The sequence below is a fragment of the Podarcis erhardii genome (assembly GCF_964252035.2).
Source record: "Podarcis erhardii genome assembly, chromosome: 15".
Lineage (NCBI taxonomy): Eukaryota > Metazoa > Chordata > Lepidosauria > Squamata > Lacertidae > Podarcis > Podarcis erhardii.
The window spans coordinates 31,653,772-31,672,798 of NC_138505.1; the positions used below are offsets into that span (position 1 = coordinate 31,653,772).

General features: G+C 42.6%; 1 protein-coding gene across 5 annotated transcripts; it reads left to right on the forward strand.

Annotated features, from left to right (window-relative positions):
- The first annotated feature begins 1,143 nt into the window (after positions 1–1,143).
- On the forward strand, positions 1,144–18,753 carry RANBP1 (RAN binding protein 1). Of its 5 annotated transcripts, none has more exons than XM_081842854.1 (7): positions 1,144–1,372; positions 4,140–4,276; positions 5,115–5,272; positions 6,000–6,128; positions 7,499–7,561; positions 9,156–9,347; positions 16,601–18,753. In XM_081842854.1, the coding sequence occupies exons 1-7, from the start codon at positions 1,358–1,360 to the stop codon at positions 16,717–16,719; spliced, it is 813 nt and encodes a 270-aa protein (XP_081698980.1). In that variant the 5' UTR covers positions 1,144–1,357; the 3' UTR covers positions 16,720–18,753. The 5 variants fall into 5 exon arrangements, with proteins under 5 accessions (XP_081698980.1, XP_081698979.1, XP_081698981.1 ...); XM_081842853.1 differs by having other exon boundaries at positions 1,146–1,372; positions 16,598–18,753; XM_081842855.1 differs by having other exon boundaries at positions 1,146–1,372; positions 9,165–9,347; positions 16,598–18,753.
- Positions 18,754–19,027: the final 274 nt, after the last annotated feature.

Here is a 19,027-nt window from a genome sequence, read left to right on the forward strand (position 1 = left end):
TGCAGATTTGCCCCACTACTTACTGGTTTTGCCCAATCTGCGAGGATTTCTGACCAGCCTTTTTTTCAAAGATTTAGGTCTCTTGGTTTGGAGATCGAGTGGGCATTTGATTCACTTTTTATTAGGGGACGGGTCCTCCTCTGCCTCAGAAAAATGGCCTGTTTTGCTTTTAGAGCGACAATATTTTTTTTCCTTGTGGGGATGGTTAATGCGTTTAGAAGGGCGGCCGCCAAGCTCTTATCTGACAGAAAGTCTGGTTTTTATTTTGTGTGTGTTTTTGTATTTTATGTCTTTCGTAATGGCTCCGGCTACACAAAATGAAATTTCATTCAGGATGCCTGCAGGCTGTTTCTACAGGGCTGCTGCTGCTTGAGGACAACAGGCGGCTGGCCGATACGATGCTGGGCTTAGGTAACCCATTGGCATGGGCCTGACCCAGCAAAGAGTCCGTCATCTCCAAATTTAATGATCACTTAGTTAAATATATTAAGGGAAATTAACTGAAAACAGCTTGCAGATACTTAATTGGCTTAGGATTTTATTTAAGTTAACTGATGAATTAATATGTTTAATTTCATAATGTGAAGATCTAAGGATGTCAATGTTTAAGTTATTTTTAGTTACAGATAGGTAGCCGTGTTGGTCTGCCATGGTCAAAACAAAATAAAAAAAATTTTCTTTCCAGTAGCACCTTAAAGACCAACTGAGTTAGTTCTAGGTATGAGCTTTCGTGTGCATGCACACTTCTTCAGATACTCAGTTATTTTTGATTTGGAAAACCGTTAAAAGGACATGCAATGAAATTCAACCAAGGGGAAGCGAGGAAGTCACTTAACAATGTTACAAAGTGTGATTTTTAATAAGGCTATGATTTATGTTTGTTTGTTTGATGTGTTTGTTTATAACGTTGTGAAAACCAATAAAAAAAGTCCGTCCTCTCATTTGCCCGCGCGCCTCCCTGGCCTGCCTGGCGCGCTACACCAACCCGCTCCCTCTCTCTGGTTGCAGTGGCGCCACGAGCCCTCGTGAGGGAACTAAAGAGCCTCGTTTTCCCATCAGCCCCTGCGGCAACGGCGCGGGCTGCGGGAATGAGGGGGAAAGAAGGGGGGGCGGAAGGAGGGGGCGGGGAGCGCGAGCGACGGAGGAGGAGGCGGAGCGGCCGCGGCGCTGAAGGAGCGTGCGAGGCAGAAAGGGTAGGCCGGGAGGCGGGCGCACGGTCGAACGGACGGGACGAAAAGCCAGGCAGGGGGAAAGGTCGCGGCGGGAAACGGGAGAGAGAAAAGCAGCGGCTACATTTGACGAGAGACGCGCCTCACTCGAGCCTTAGGGAAGAGACGACGCCACGCCAGCCCCCGCCATGGCCGAGACGAAGGTGAGACTCGAGAGGGTTGACGAAAAGCGCCGGCGAGCCTCGAAATCGAGGGCGGGGAGCAGTTAAAGGATGTCCCGGGGGCGGGGGGGGGGTTGGAGAGAGAGAAAGCCTGAGACTAGGCCGCCCTCTTGACTCATCCCCCCTCCCCCACCTCAGGTTTATTAATCCGTTGACGCCCCTTATTTCTCCTCCCGCTTTCCACGGGCTGCCTCAGCGCTGCCTGGCAGCCGTTTCTCTTTCCCCGCCAACCCCCCCCCGGTCTTAACAAGGCCTGGGGCCTCCTATCCTCCTCCTCCAGTTCGCGCAGGCAGGGCCGCCGCCGCAGCAACGTGCTGCGCGCGATTCGCGCTTGCTGGGACGTGGCGTTCCCTTGGGTTTGTGATAATTTCTATAAACCTCCCCCCCTCTTTTTTGGGGGGGGAGTGGGGGGTGTACTGGGCCCTTCTCTGTCTCCAGCCCCGGGGTGTGGGGGTGTGCTGAGATCTCCCCCCCCCTCCCCGCCTGCTGGAGGAGGAGGCCGCCCCACGTGCTCGGCTGCCCATCCCCGCTTCTCCTTCGGAGAGAACCCGGTTTTGTCACAGCGATGTCCTCTCGTTAGTATTTCAATTTTTAAAGTATAAGGGAGAACACACCCGCATTGAAAGCGCGCTCAGGGTCATAAGGCTTCAGACAGGATGCAGAAGGTGGCTGCTGCTGCTGCTGCTGCTGCTGCTGCTTGCCTTGCTTACCCAAGTATTTCTAGGGATGCAGTCCTGTTCACCCGCTTGGCTGGAGGAAGAGGCAGTTGAATCCATTAAGGCCACAGGCCTTCACAATATAAAAAGGGTTGCGGATTTGCTCGTTTATATACATTTGGCATGATAGAAGAAATGGGATGGGTAGGAAAAGAAAACTAAACAGTGGGAGGGCACAAGTAAAAATCTGACAATTGGCCCAGAAGATAAAGTAGCTACTAAGCACAGTAAAACTGCTTTAAATCCCACAATACTGGTTTTAATTTAGTAACTTTGTTGTGCACGCTCTACAAAGAGAAAACTGTGTTTAAAATAGTGATATTTGTATTTCCTTGGTTTGGTTTCTACAACCCCATCTTTTGATCACCAAGTAAAAACGTTGTGTCTGCTGTACCTTCTCTGACGCCTCACATTGCTAATAGACACATTAACTTAACACCACAATCCCCTGTCCTTGGGAGGATCCTTCTGTCCTTGGCATCCTAGTTGTTCTATATTGCCTTTTTATATGTAAGAACAAGCAGGCACCATTCAGATTAAACAGCAGCTGCTAGGTCAACAACAGGTAAGTTAAAAATTGGCATTACCGCCCAGCCAAAGTTTCAGAAAATAAATGGTTTTTCATCAAGCACTAGAATTGTATAAATGTAGGTGTATTCAGAGGGAGCTGGTTTCACAGAGAGGGTACTACTGTTGAAAAAGACTGACCTTCTAAAGAGCCTCTGTAGACAGTGACATGACTAGGAGGGCCTCCTCATCCAAGAATCTTAGTGACCAGTTAGGTTGATTTTCAGAAAGGTGCTCCTTCAGGTAAGTTAGTCCTAGGTTTTTTATGGCTTTGTAGGTAAAGACCAAAGCATTAAACCTGTTCTAGTTGCATATTAGCAGCCACTGCCACACTTTTAAGCAGGCATAGGCAAACACAGCCCTCCAGATACATGGTAGGATGTCTCAGTCAGCATCCCAGCCACTGCATTTTGCTCTAGCTGCAGCTTCCAGACCAACCCTAAGAACAGCCCCACTTAAGAGCACATTGCAGTAATCCAGTCTTGAGGTGGTTGATGCATGAGGCATAGTAGCAAGGCTGTCCTGGTTCATAAATGATAATAGCTAGTGCACTAGCCAAAGCTGGGGTGGGGGAGTACTCCTAGCCATTGTGCCCACCAGGTCCTTCAGTTCAAAGCTGACAAAACATCCCATTGTTACACACTTGCTCCTTTGGAAGAGTGCAGACCTATCCAGGGTAGGCCAGCATTCCAGTTCTCTGACTTGGGAACCACCTGCCCACAGGACTTCTGCCTTGTCCAGATTCAGTTTTAGACCATCACTGCATTGAGACACTGGTTCTGGACTTGTATGGCCTCACCTGACACAGATGTTACTGAGAAATAGAGGTGGCTGTCATCAGCTTATTGATGACAATATTTCTAATTACTGTTTCAAGCAACTTCATATAAGTAAACAGCATTGGAGAGAAGATGGCACCTTGCACACCCCATAACATAATTATCAGGAGGCCATGTCACTCAGTGCAACTCTGAAACTGGTCCTTTGAGTAGGAAAAAAACAATGAAAAACAATACCACCAGTTCTTAACACTGAGCTAATCCATGAGCATCGCATTGTCATTGGTATCAAAAGGCATGTGGATGAGTGAACCATGTCCTCAGCCCTTAAAGTTGCTGGCTTCCAAAGAGGGGAAAGCTCCCATTTCTTTGTGGTGAGGATGAAAGTGTGGGCTGCAAGCCACCTCTAACAAGCAGACTAGAGGAGGGCTGGAGCCCCCTCCACCAGCTCATTCATCAGCATGGAATTCCTGCTTGCCTAGGCTGGCTGATGTATATACTTGTTACATTAATTAGTAAAATGAATGCAACTATCACTTCCAGACCAAAATAGAAAAATTGGATTAAATGGCTAAGATGTGCAAGTTCATAAGATCTTGCATTTTTATTATTGGGGGTCTTTTTGAATTAAATATCAAGCCTCTTAGCAATTTTGTTTTAAGGTTCATCATGTGACTTTTTCCACAGGACACACATGAGGAGCATGACTTAGCACCTGACAACGTAGATGATTCTAACCATGACCCTCAGTTTGAGCCCATAGTTTCTCTTCCTGAGCAAGAGATTAAAACTCTTGAAGAAGATGAGGAAGAACTCTTTAAGATGTAAGTACAATAAGAATGGTGCGTCAGTAACTTCCAAACTTTGGGTTGGGGCATATTAATATGCTGATGGGTTGCAGCATGTGCACATTGGCAAGGCATACATGTTGTCTAGGGCAGTGCCTTTATTAGGCCACCAAAATGTCAGAAAATAGTGTCCAAGCTTTGGTATATGGGATTGAGTCAGTACAACTGTCTTTTTCTAGATGGCATTGTAAATCTTCGAATGGCCAAACTTTTAACGTGGTTGTCTGTATTCAGCAACTTAAGGCTTTATTCTGTAGCAATTCTCGGTGAGATAGAAGGGCTATCTTCTTTCTTTCTTTCTTTCTTTTTACTGAACAGTCATCCACTTACCTAGAAACGAGGAGTGCAAAGTTGGTTTCCTTTTCTGTGACAGAAACTAGTGTTTTCTATCATATAAGGAATGTCAATTTTCAGGCCAGTTAGTTCATTGAATTTATGAATCACATCCCACAACAGAATGCCCCAAAGCAACTTGAAAGTGTAAAATAAAGCAATACTATAAAAATACATATACATATGAAAAGAGAGACTATCTTGTTCCAACAGCTATTTCTTCCCAATATACCTATAGTAAACTAGAAGCCTAGTACTACTGTCTTTAGTAAGGATTAGTATGTCCCCCACAACAACTTGTGTGTGTTTTTTGAGAGAAAATATTGGGGAAACAAATGGTCTAGGGGAGGGAAGCATATCAAATGTACATTCATATGGAGCATTCATGTTAAGAGATCGCAGTTCTGTGAAAAATCTGGTGAAAAGTTCCATGCATAAACTAAGCTATGCCTTGTTTTCATTTTGTGTCCCTCCCCAAAAGGCGAGCAAAACTCTTCCGCTTCGCATCGGAAAATGATCTTCCCGAATGGAAAGAACGAGGCACTGGTGATGTAAAGCTTCTGAAGCACAAAGAGAAGGGGACCATTCGTCTCTTGATGAGGAGAGATAAAACCCTAAAAATCTGTGCAAATCATTACAGTATGTGATTTGGTACACTGCACTTGTTGTACAGTACTACTTATTTTGCTGTAATAGCAAGAAAGGAAATTAATAATAGGGACAGAAGGTGGTGAAGGTCCTTCTGGTTCTGGTTACTAAGGAAGCGTTATACCCAAGGCCACTTGCACAGCGAGCTTCTGCCTGCGTCATCAGTTGGTGCGATGTTGGGGGTTAAAAGGATCAAGAAGCTATGTAGTTTACCTTCTCTTAGCAAATGTCCTTCAGATACAACCTCCAAATATAATCCAGTATGCCACAAGCAGACATGAGATATTTCACAAAGGCATGCAAATAGCTTTAAGCAAGGCAGGGGAACCGTGCTGTGCAAATGAAGAAAACTACGCATGGCCCAGTCATTTATAGTCCAACCTTCTTTAGTTAAAAAATGGCAGTGAAACCTTCACATGTCTTAACAATAATAGCATGAAAAACATGCCACACTATGTAGTAGGGTTTCAGAAAACTAGTCCTAAAGGGTAGCGTCAAGATTCTGGAATGCAGTCTTAATTGTGAATAAAATCTAGTCATGCATCCATTGATAAATAGGCTAGACTAGAACTTAAATGCATTTTTAACAATCTTTTATGTTGCTGATAAGGTAGATATCTTCAGGCAGACAGTTAAGGAGGCTGTGTTGTTTGCTCTAGTACTTCCTGTGCCCAGCAACTTTTTTCTCTCTCTTCCTGCCCCGGCTTTTCCTTTCTAGTTACACCTGTAATGGAGCTGAAGCCCAATGCAGGAAGTGACAGGGCATGGGTGTGGAATACACATGCTGATTTCGCAGATGAGAGTCCTAAGCCAGAACTTCTGGCAATTCGGTTTTTAAATGCAGAAAGTAAGTTAAAAGCAACATAACTTTGATCACTTAAAATTGCTCTGTATGTATGAAGACATGTGAAGTGGGTGTAAACTGAATGTTTTGTATTTCATTGCATCACATTTTTCTGTAATGAAACAGGCTATCCTCTGTGCTAGTACTCTGTTAATACTTCAACAGGGTTGACAGGCCTAAAGAGCACGTCTCATGACTTCTATAAAGTAGGCAGTCTGGGCTATTTCAGAAAAAATTTATAGGTCACATGCAAATTGTGGGCAAGCAAATTAAGTATACTGGATTTACTTTTTGGATTGATAGGATTTTAGAGGTCCTTAAATCCTTGCCTCTTAACAAGTGGAAGCAAAGATTATTGTGTTCTGCTCTCATATGTCCTGGCCAAATGTAGCTGTTATTTCTATAAAAAGTATTGACTTACTACCATAGCAACCTTCAGGTTCTGTGTTGATTCCTTCTCGTGGTGTGCCAGTGAGGAGCATAGTTAGCTGTTGCATGTAAGCCATTCAGTAAACCCAGGGAAATGGAGCACAACCTTACTTTCTGTGCATAGTGTGAAATTGGCTTTACGGACTTGAAGTCGGGGATGGGGGAAAGCAAATCAGACACAGGCCTTTGTTTCTTGTTTTCTGGCCTATGGAATAAAAATGCCTTTTTTGATGAATGACATTTTTCATTATCTAGCATTGAGCAACAGTGACCTCAAGTGGTCATTTTTGCTAATGTAGTGTAACGGTAAACCACCTGACAACTTCCATTGTATTATAGTTATGAAAGTATTGAGGTGCTATCTTTATCAGAAATCCTTTTTGCTAATATTAACTCTATTAAAGAAAAATCTGGCAGTGATGCTAGTACATGAACTCTAGTTTAAGATCTAGTTAATCAGTAGGTCTTATGATACAAATCTCCACTGCACCTACTTGTCCAGCAAAACATCAAAGAGGGCATTTTACACTGAAATGTATAAACAGTTCTAGAAACTCAGATACTCTGTAGACTGCATATGTACATGTGGCTTTACTAGATCATAGGCATTGTCAAGACCAGAGCTTTCCAAACTGTGTCTCGATACGTTAGTGTGTCAGCTGCAGTATGTAGGTGTGTCACACAAACATTCTCCATGCTCCTCCTGGGGCAGGAAATGGGTTAGTTTAACCTCTGGTTTGCTAGTGAAACTGAATTACTGTGTCTCAAAATGATGCATGTCTAAAAAGTGTCTTGCAAACATCAAAAGTTTGGAAAGCTCTGGTCTTGATACAAAGAGGATGAGTGTTTATGCAATCTGAGGTACCAGAGAAAAAAACGTTTACTTTAAGTTGTGTCTAGATCCATTGCAGCATATTTTATGATACTTTATTTCCTTAAAACAGATGCACAGAAATTCAAGGCAAAATTTGAAGAATGTAGAAATGAGGTTGACAAGGGAAAGAAAGGTAAGAATTTGTTTTCTTCTGATGAAGGAATACTGCAGTCAGGAGACTGCAAACAATTCTGCAAAAACCCCTGAACTCTCATTTTATAACTAGCATTTTATATATGTACGATATACCACGTTTTAGACCCTCTTGTAGATCCTCATTTACTTTAGCAGAAATGTAAGAGTTAAAGAGGCTTGCACTGAGGCGGTTTTGCCTTTTTCCATTATCTTCAGCAACATGCATCTCTGAACCTTTCAGCGTTACTGTCTCGTCTTGCTGTTTACCTAATTTTAGAATTTCTTGATCATACCCCACAGCTTAGCAATGTCAGAAAGTGACATGCTATCTCGTTTTTGCATGTCAGAGCAACTGACTTTCAGACACTTAAGAAATCCTTCTTATGAAACAGTAGGCAGGCAGTTGATTGTACAAAATAAAGTTTAGTTAACTTTATTCAAATCAATTTATTGCTAAAGCGAGAAGCAAATTGTGCATTGTTAGCACTCTCTTATATGCTGTTTTGAGGATAGACAATCTGGCTTTCAGGTAAGGTACTAAAAATATGGCAGTTGCAAGAAACAGTATGTAATCTTGGAGAACAGTTGGAAATATAAACAAGATACATGGACTTTGCATAAGAAGTCCAGCACACATTGTTTACATATCCAGCGATGACTAACTCATTTGCCATATTGACTGTGTTCACAACAAGCAAAGAGCCTGGACTTAATAAATTGTACTTGTATGAGCTCTGTGCTAGTGCGTTCAACCTTAATCTGTTTCACATGCATAGTTAAACAAATCAAGCCCTACTACTGGCAGACACCAGTCTTGTCCCTCAGGTTCTAGATGATATTGGAGTGTGTGAGAAGGGACACACGAAAGAAGGTGGTTCCTAAGGTATCCAGGTCCCAAGTCATTAAGGGTTTTCAGGCTTGAACTGAACCCGGAAACCAATTAGCCAGTATAAATCGCTGTGGGACGCGGGTGGCGCTGTGGGTTAAAACACAGAGCCTAGGACTTGCTGATCAGAAGGTCGGCAGTTCGAATCCCCGCGACGGGGTGAGTGCCCGTTGCTTGGTTCCTGCTCCTGCCCACTTAGCAGTTCGAAAGCACATCAAAGTGCATGTAGATAAATAGGTACCGCTCCAGCGGGAAGGTAAACGGCGTTTCCGTGTGCTGCTCTGGTTCGCCAGAAGCAGCTTAGTCATGCTGGCCACATGACCCGGAAACTGTATGCCGGCTCCCTCGGCCAATAAAGCAAGATGAGCGCTGCAACCCCAGAGTCGGCCATGACTGGACCTAATGGTCTGGGGTCCCTTTACATTTACCTTTATAAATTGCTGAGAACTGACAAGATTTTCATAAGGAGAAACAAGCCACAAGCCTGGTTTGGACACAGTTCTAAATTATTCCTTTTCTAGTTTGTTTAACTGTTCATGTCAGGGGAGTAATGAAGCGGGAGCAGAACTGTGCACCAGCACGCATCGTGTACACAGTACGATTTATTAAGCCAAGGTTATTCCCTTATTGTTGCATGTAACACAGCCAGTGACTGCTAAAGAATTTTCTGTTAACACCTGTATATAAGAAAATTAACTTGCTATAGTGTACATAGGACCAAGAGACATGGACAGCGAGGGAGCTACTAAAGTGACCTGCAACACCTGTGCCATGTCTGTCTTCATGCCTGAGAATGTGGAAAACTACACCTGCAAGCAGTGCAAGCGGATTCCCTTGCTGAAGGAGAAGATAGAGCAACTTGAGACCCGCCTAGCCACACTTCAAGCTACTGGGCAAGGTGAGGAATTTCTCATTAGAGCAGAGTGGACTCTCTTGGAACAGCAACACAGGTGGGGTGCCCCTAGGAAGGAGGAAGATTGCCCATTGCAGGAAACGAATGCCCCGGAGGAACATGACAGACAGAAGCAGTACTGTCAGGAACCATGCTTTGACACTGGAGCTGCAAAATCAATTCCATGCCCTCAACTTGGACACCAATTCTGGGCTAGAGGAGCAAGTACAGTAGTTGCAGACCTCAGAATACATAGAAGTGATGGTGGAAGGTGCAGTGTGCAGAACAATTCCTGTCACTCCCCAGAGGTTGAAGAGAAGTGTGTTGGTGGTAGGTGACTCCCTGCTGAGGGGGACAGAGGCAGCAGTGTGCAGGTTTAACAGGATGTATTGGGTGGTGAACTGTCTTCAGGCGCAACAATTCACTATGTGACAGACAGGTTGCCAAGTTTTATAAAGCCCACTGACAGTGACAACCCCTTCTGATTCATGGGTACAAATGATTCTGCTAGATGTAGTCTTCAGCATAATAGCAAGGGACGTTGACACTCTGGGCAGGAAGCTGAAGGGCCTTGGGGCACAGGTGATATTTTCATCACTCTTTCCTGTTGAAGATTGGGGCACAGGAAGAGGAAAATGCTGGAAGTAAAGTATTGGTGGCACAGGTGATGTCAGGAAAGGTGTAGCTTCTTGGATCATGTTCTTTTCTTCTTTGAGGAAGGATGTCTGGCAAGAGATGGGTTGTACCCCATGGCAGTTGGCAAGAGTGCTTTTGCTAAGAGTCTTATGAACCTGATCAGGAAAGCTTTAAATTAAACCCTGAGAAAGAGGGAGAGGACATTGCAGACTACAAGGAGACACCTGGTACTGAGGATAACAGCTTAACTTGCGCACAGGAAACGGAGGTGTTGCTCCAGAAACCTGCTGAAGGGAAGGAAAGTGCAAGACGGTGGAAGAAGCAACAAGAGGATCATCTCTCTTGGACCTGTTACTTAGCAGGAAGAGATTGACAAATGATACAGAGGCAAGAGAAATCTGAGTGTAGTCAGACATGTGCTCTAGACTTTTAAGAAGGCTGATCTCAAAAAGCTTAAGGAATACTCAAAGAGAAGAAATACTCAAAGAGAAGGAAGAGTTTTTTAAAAAGTGGAATATTGAAGATACAAAGGCAGACCATTCCAACAAGAAAAGTGGGAAACTTCTAAAGAAACTGATGTAGCTGCATAAGGTGCTTACAGATGAGCTGAGATTTAAGAAAGACATATATAAGAAATGGAAGAAAGGGGCAATCACAAAGGAGAGTAGCCAACAGTTGCAGGGAGAAGGTCAGGTGGGCCAAAGCTCAGGTTTGCAAGAGACGTTAAAAATAATAAAGTAAGTTTATTTGGCTATGTTCAAAGCAAGAAGAACAACAGGCAAGTAGTGGGTCCTCTGCATGGAAAAGACAGAAATTTTATTGGGTGACAGAGAAGGCAGAACTGCTCAACACCTACTTTGCCTCTGTCTTCACCCAAAAGAAAAGCAGTGCCCAACCTGGTGATAACAGAATAATAAATGTTGCAAGGAGGGAGCCTGCAGCCCACAATAGGAAAAGAGCACCTAGGCATGGGAGCACCTAGTTATTTTAAATGAATTCAAATCTCCCAAGGCAAGTATAGTGTCCTGATCAAAGGAAGTATTCATCCTGCTCTGTTGGTCTTGCCTTGGTCAGAACACATCTGGAGTACCAAGTCCAGTTCTGGGCACCACAATTTAATAAGGTTATTGACAAGCAGAGGAGGGCAACCAAGATGATCAGGAGTTTGGAAACCAAGCCTTATGGGAAATGGTTGAGAGAATTGGGTATGTTTAGCTTTGAAAAGAGGAGACTGAGAGGAGTTATGATTGCCATCTTCAAATGCCTAAAGGACTGTCACATGGAAGAGGGAACAAGCTTGTTTTCTTCTGCTCCAGAGGCTAGGTTCCGAACCAATGGATTCAAGTTACAAGAGGAAATTCCAATTAAACAAAAGAAGAAAATTCTGACAATAAGAGCTATTTGAAAGTGGAACAGACTCCAATGAGAGTTGATGAACTCTTCTTCCTTGGAGGTTGTTTTAGCAGAGGCTTGATGGCCTTCTGTTATGTATGATCCCGTTGAGATTCCTGCATCGCAGGGGATTGGAGCAGATGGCCCTTTGGATCCCTTCCAACTAAATTCTATGATTGTATAAAAGTAGAAAAATACAAAACATTTCCTAAATATATAAGCCAGAAAAAGGATGACCAACTAATGGCATTCTATAATTCTATATAATTAAGGAATGTGTTATAGATAGCACCTTTTCCCTTGGCCAGGCATGTAATTATTCTAGTACGTAACAAATTTATTGAAATTTAAGCACAGCTCAAAGCCTGAGATTTCTTAAAAACAGTGACTTCTACGTTCAGAATATTTCAAAAAAATAAGTTTCTCAACCAGTAGTTTCACCACCCCTAGGCAGGATAATAGCTTTTCACGTTAAAAACAGAGACATAGCAAATTACATCCCTAGCTACAGTAGCTGAAAGAGACAATGGGGACCTGTATGTTTGAAGCAGTTCCCATTTCCAGCATCCTATAAGCTTTTCTGACAAGCTAGTGGTACCGTATTTTTCGCTCCATAAGACGCACCAGACCATAAGACGCACCTAGTTTTTGGAGGAGGAAAACAAAAAAAATATTCTGAATCCCAGAAGCCAGAACAGCAAGAGGGATTGCTGCGCAGCGAAAGCAGCGATCCCTCTTGCTGTTCTGGCTTCTGGGATAGCTGCGCAGCCTCCATTCGCTCCATAAGATGCACACACATTTCTCCTTACTTTTTAGGAGGGAAAAAGTGAGTCTTATAGAGCAAAAAATACGGTATTTTTTGAGTTGTGCTAAAGCCATCAGCCATCCAAATCACAGATCATCCAGGGTATTGCAGGTCTTTCATATGATAACCTTGACATGGCATGTTACATGTGAAGTGAAAGACTTGTACAGCATTCTTTATCTTAGGGGAATTCCATTGTGCTCTGATGCTCTTGGCTTGCCTGTACATGATTTCTGCTTTTCAAATGGCCCTCAGTGTTTGTGCCTTGTTTCTGTTTCTGACATGTGAGAGGGGAAGCAAAGGAAACTCTTCTCAGTTACCGTCATACCGTGGCTCCTGAAAGCCTTGGTACTTGTACATTTTGGTTCCTGAATGCCGTAAACCTGGAAGTAAGTGTTGTGGTTTGCAAATGTTTTTGGAAGCCGAACATCCGACGCAGCTTCCGGTTGAGTGCAGCCAATCTGAAGCCACACCTTGGTTTGCAAATGTTTTCAGAAGTCGAATGGACTTCCAGAACGGGTTACGTTTGACAACCAACGTACGACTGTACTCACTGTTTTCTCCATTTGATACAAGTGGGGCTTACTATAGTCTTCTAAAGAAATGGTTTTCAGTGCTTGATCTCAGTTCCTTGCGCATCACTCACTAGTCAAACTGGACGTTCACTATCAAACATGGTTTTCTTATGACCAGGGAACTCTCAGCCACAATTGACAGGATTACTTGACACCTGGATCTCTGTCACCTTGTTGGATGTCTCTGCCCTGCAAGCAGCTGATAAGGAAATGAAGTTGTGATATGAGTGATTGCAGCCTGATGGCAGATAACCAATAAGTAGCTCAGTAGCCACGATCAAGGATAAGTTGAATTTTTGCGACTTCCCTAAAGAACACAGATGGAGATTCGGGATAGACAAAAAGAAGTACTTTGCAAAACACATACAGTGGTACCTTGGTTTAAGAACAGCTTAGTTTATGAACATCTTGGATTAAGAATGCTGCAAACCCAGAAGTAGGTGTTTTGGTTTGTGAACTTTGCCTTGGAAGCAGAACATGTTTCGCTTCCTGTTTGCTGCGCAGCGAAAGCAGCGATCCCTCTTGCTGTTCTGGCTTCTGGGATAGCTGCGCAGCCTCCATTCGCTCCATAAGATGCACACACATTTCCCCTTACTTTTTAGGAGGGAAAAAGTGAGTCTTATAGAGCAAAAAATACGGTATTTTTTGAGTTGTGCTAAAGCCATCAGCCATCCAAATCACAGATCATCCAGGGTATTGCAGGTCTTTCATATGATAACCTTGACATGGCATGTTACATGTGAAGTGAAAGACTTGTACAGCATTCTTTATCTTAGGGGAATTCCATTGTGCTCTGATGCTCTTGGCTTGCCTGTACATGATTTCTGCTTTTCAAATGGCCCTCAGTGTTTGTGCCTTGTTTCTGTTTCTGACATGTGAGAGGGGAAGCAAAGGAAACTCTTCTCAGTTACCGTCATACCGTGGCTCCTGAAAGCCTTGGTACTTGTACATTTTGGTTCCTGAATGCCGTAAACCTGGAAGTAAGTGTTGTGGTTTGCAAATGTTTTTGGAAGCCGAACATCCGACGCAGCTTCCGGTTGAGTGCAGCCAATCTGAAGCCACACCTTGGTTTGCAAATGTTTTCAGAAGTCGAATGGACTTCCAGAACGGGTTACGTTTGACAACCAACGTACGACTGTACTCACTGTTTTCTCCATTTGATACAAGTGGGGCTTACTATAGTCTTCTAAAGAAATGGTTTTCAGTGCTTGATCTCAGTTCCTTGCGCATCACTCACTAGTCAAACTGGACGTTCACTATCAAACATGGTTTTCTTATGACCAGGGAACTCTCAGCCACAATTGACAGGATTACTTGACACCTGGATCTCTGTCACCTTGTTGGATGTCTCTGCCCTGCAAGCAGCTGATAAGGAAATGAAGTTGTGATATGAGTGATTGCAGCCTGATGGCAGATAACCAATAAGTAGCTCAGTAGCCACGATCAAGGATAAGTTGAATTTTTGCGACTTCCCTAAAGAACACAGATGGAGATTCGGGATAGACAAAAAGAAGTACTTTGCAAAACACATACAGTGGTACCTTGGTTTAAGAACAGCTTAGTTTATGAACATCTTGGATTAAGAATGCTGCAAACCCAGAAGTAGGTGTTTTGGTTTGTGAACTTTGCCTTGGAAGCAGAACATGTTTCGCTTCCTGTTTGCTGCGCAGCGAAAGCAGCGATCCCTCTTGCTGTTCTGGCTTCTGGGATAGCTGCGCAGCCTCCATTCGCTCCATAAGATGCACACACATTTCCCCTTACTTTTTAGGAGGGAAAAAGTGAGTCTTATAGAGCAAAAAATACGGTATTTTTTGAGTTGTGCTAAAGCCATCAGCCATCCAAATCACAGATCATCTAGGGTATTGCAGGTCTTTCATATGATAACCTTGGCATGACATGTTACATGTGAAGTGAAAGACTTGTACAGCATTCTTTATCTTAGGGGAATTCCATTGTGCTCTGATGCTCTTGGCTTGCCTGTACATGATTTCTGCTTTTCAAATGGCCCTCAGTGTTTGTGCCTTGTTTCTGTTTCTGACATGTGAGAGGGGAAGCAAAGGAAACTCTTCTCAGTTACCGTCATACCGTGGTTTATGAACATCTTGGATTAAGAATGCTGCAAACCCAGAAGTAGGTGTTTTGGTTTGTGAACTTTGCCTTGGAAGCAGAACATGTTTCGCTTCCTGTTATTGAGTCCCCCGCTGCTATGGGAAAGCACGCCTTGGTTTAAGAACGGACTTCTGGAATGGATTAAATTCGTAAACCAAGGTGCCACTGTATAGGTACGGAATTTATTACCACAATATGTGATAATCACCACCAACACGGATGCCTTTAGAAGAGGATCAGGCAGTCATAGAGGATGCTCTTAATGGCTGTTAGTCATAATGGGGGAGTTACGCAGGAGCGTTGTTAGATTTGTGTCCTGCTTGTGAGCCTCTCATAAGTATCTGGTTGGCCCCTGTTAGAACAGGATGCTAGACTAGATAGACCTTTGGTCTGATTGCACAGGGCTCTTACATCAAGTGTTCAGGGCCATGATTAACAGGTAAGCAATCTTCATTTTTATGCTTAATAGCAGGCTCACTCTGTGCCTGACTGCAATATTCAGTCACGGTGCTTTTTAGGCCTGCTAGAGTAATCCAGGATGTTGTGAACACTTTCCCTACTTGTGGAAGTCCGTTTCAATTGATCTTGGTACAGATGACCCTTTTTGTCCTTTCCAATCCACAATTCTATGATTCCAGGTGCTTCATTATTACTGATGAATTTGAGGTATAGAAATGTTACCAGTTTTAAAAATCTTGACGTTGGGATTTTTTAAGAGAGACTCTTAGTATTCAATTGACTTTCTATGTACTCATCAGGACATGAAGTGTTATTCTCACTGAAGTGTCTGGTTTTCATATAGCTGCGTCATAGCTCTGCATGGATACAAATTCATATATATATAGCAGAACATTCCAAAATTATTTCTTTCTTGCAGCATTTTGTTACAGTGGAATAGCTAGTTGCTTTGTAATTAAAATTGTATTAATGGTTAGCACTTCAAAATCTTCCGAGTAAGGAGGGGAGATTCTCCCCTCCCCCTTTGAGTTAATGGTTTTTCAAACTATGAAGCATTACTTTTTCCTGCAGATTACCCTGAAGGCATAAAAACATAGACATGTTGCAGTAGAGGGCTTCTACTTTTCAAATAATGTAACCTTGGGTTGAAGTAGCTTCGGGATGAATATTTTCGGGTTGCGCTCTGCGGCAACCTGGAAGTAACAGACCGCGTTACTTCCGGGTTTCGCCACATGCGCAGATGCTCAAAATGACGCCATGCGTGGAAGCGGCGAAACGCGACGCGCAGTTGCGTGTTACGTTCCCTTCAGGATGTGAACGGGGCTCCGGAATGGATCCCGTTCGCATCCAGAGGTACCACTGTATCTTTTTTAAAAACTCGGCTGCTTATGATCTGAGTGCCATAAGGACCTGCATGTGAGAAATTGGAAAGTCAGGAACCAAGCAATGCCTTTTCCTTCTTCCCTCCCAGGCCTGTAGTTGCGTGTCTTTTATCCTAACCAAATTACCCTGCTTCCTCCAAATAACTTGGGGCAGTACGCATAGGGTGGGTTATTGCATGTTACAACAGTAGAAATGTAGCAAAAACGTAACAGCTTTCCCAAGGCTGTCCCAATAAGCGGAGCTTTGAATCTGGCTTATCTGTTCAAATCACAGCATTCGCCACACTGACTCTTGCATTATTACACCATAGAAAATACTATATTGTTCTCTCAGATCTTTTTGACATGTTTCCGTATTACCTACTGCACTGTCTAATAATATCTTTAAACATTTTTTAGCAGGAACAGAAAAAAATGATAGTGCTGATAAAGTTGCCGAGAAACTAGAAGAACTTTCTGTAAAGGAGGAGATCAAAGAATCGGAGAAAGAAGTCAAGGAGAAAACTGAAGAAAAGCAATAAATCATCTTGGGCCTTGTGTATTATTTTTTTCTTAATTTTTTAATTTTTACAAGGGACTTTATAAAGAACTGTATTACAACATTCACTTTTTTTTCTAACTTTTTGCCCTTTTTGAAGAGATCTTCAGAAAAAATCCATTCCCCAGTCATGAAAATGTACTGTGCTAAACTTTCTTTTCCATAGTGGAAACACTTATTTATAGTCATCCAAGAGAGTGAATAAAAGTTTGAAAATGGTGTCAAAGGACAGAACTGAATTTTCTGTATGCTTCTGATGTGTGGCTGCAATTATTACCTTGGGTTATATTTTTCAGTGCATATCTTTAGATGAGATGTAGTATAACTGAATTATACCAGTAGAAAAAGTGCAGGTAATAAAGATGTTTCTCATATACTGTGACTGAAAGCTGTTAATGAATGAAACAAGATACTCTATATTTTCCTTGTAAGTGGGGTTTGAGTGAACGTACGTGTTTCGTGAAACTTTGTTACGGATGGCGTACCCTTTAGAATATAATGTCATAATCCTCCAATGGATTTCAGCATACTTATGGTTTCTAATGGTCCTTTGTAGTTGACCGAGCATGGCAGAACATACGTTCTGAATTTGCCATGGCTGAAAGTGATGCTGGTTGGCAACCATGAAGCTTAAGACCTTACTATATTTCAAATATTTCTCCATGCAGAACAAGAATGTGCTGTCTGGAAAACTTTAGGATCACAAGCAGTTTGTGGAATAGATGGGACACGAAGCCCAGTTCACTATGATCTCTTTAAAACTTCAGTTTAAGCTATCCATTTAACACAGGTATTAAGATTAGTGTATTACATAACCTGTTATTTGTTGCTGTCTTAATGATAGCATACCCTAGTGCTTTTTGCAGGTGGGGGAATTGACTTAATTGGGCTTCAGGCTGTGGGAAAGTTGAATATCTCTTAGCATCCTTGGGGGAAAGCATCAACATTTAAGGACTCTGCATCACTCATAGGGATAGAACCTCGGGCAGATGTAGCGTTAAACTTCAATGCCATGTACCTAAACTAAAATGTTCTACCACTTGTTCTGCCACTGATAATAAAAATTGGTTATCTTGCAGGATTTGCTGCAAGGATAGTCTTATGTGGAAGCTTACTTCCACATGGAAGTCCTTTTCGATCTCTACGTGTGAACAGCCAAGGGTGTTTGTGACTGACTGCATTTGGCACACAAGTTTACACTTCTACTGCAAAATAGGCAATGATTGCTGACAATGCCAATGATATTCCTGTATCCAGGTCTTTGTTGCACAAGTGTGTGTGTCTGGATTGGGGCTTGTCTCAGTCCAAGTCCATTTTTTATACATTTATACTGTCCCACTTCTGTTAACTGTGTGGGTCTCCTCAAAACACATAGATTGTCTAACGTACTTGAGAGGTGAGAATAACTGATGCAGTCTTTAAAGGTCTGAGCCTCCCAGGTACACATCGACTGTATATTGAGTGTGCATGTGTGTAGATGTGAAACGTTGCTTTTCCTATTCGTAATGGTATGCACAACACTTCAAACGCAAGCCTTTTCACGTGAAACGGTGGCAGAATCTTTCACTTAATATAATGGATTTAGAATGCGTCCTCTTGTCTTTACCTACAATTATAAACATTTCCTGGATTTTCTGTTTCCAATAATTGTTTTGGATTTCGATTCTATGATTAATTCCCCCCCTGTTCTTTGTGCATACTGTTAGCTGTGTAGCGTTTTGCCCTTGTCATGTTTGATTCTTACGGCTGAGTCTGTCAAGACTGCTAGAATTTCTTCAGACTTTTCTATGTGGGGGTGGGAATAAGACCTGCAGAAATACCTCAACAAATCCCTTACTAAGGACTCTTGCCAGTATATATGATAGTAATGCATTTGAAGGTTAAAAGGGCATTGTCTCTTGCTCTTCAGATCCTCCCATCTGTAAAAGTCACCATAAGTGGATTCTGATTTATCTTGTCAAAGGGAGAAATTTTGCTCACCAAACTAACTTCAAAATAAATTTAACTGTAATCATCATTCTTGCTTTTTTTTTAGTTCTTATAACATCAGATATACATTGATGTTACAGAAGCAGAAAATGGCAACAAGCCATATCGCAATGTGACCTTTTCAATGCTAAGGCACCCTCTTTGCTGCAACCAAGCCTTTCTTCAAATATGTTGTCTCAGGACACATTTGTATACTTCTTCACATCCTCTGACTTGTACTTGTGATTGTTTACAACTGTTTAAAACATTCAGGTGACATGATTTTTATATGGTACATTTGCTGATCGTAAAACATGTTGAGG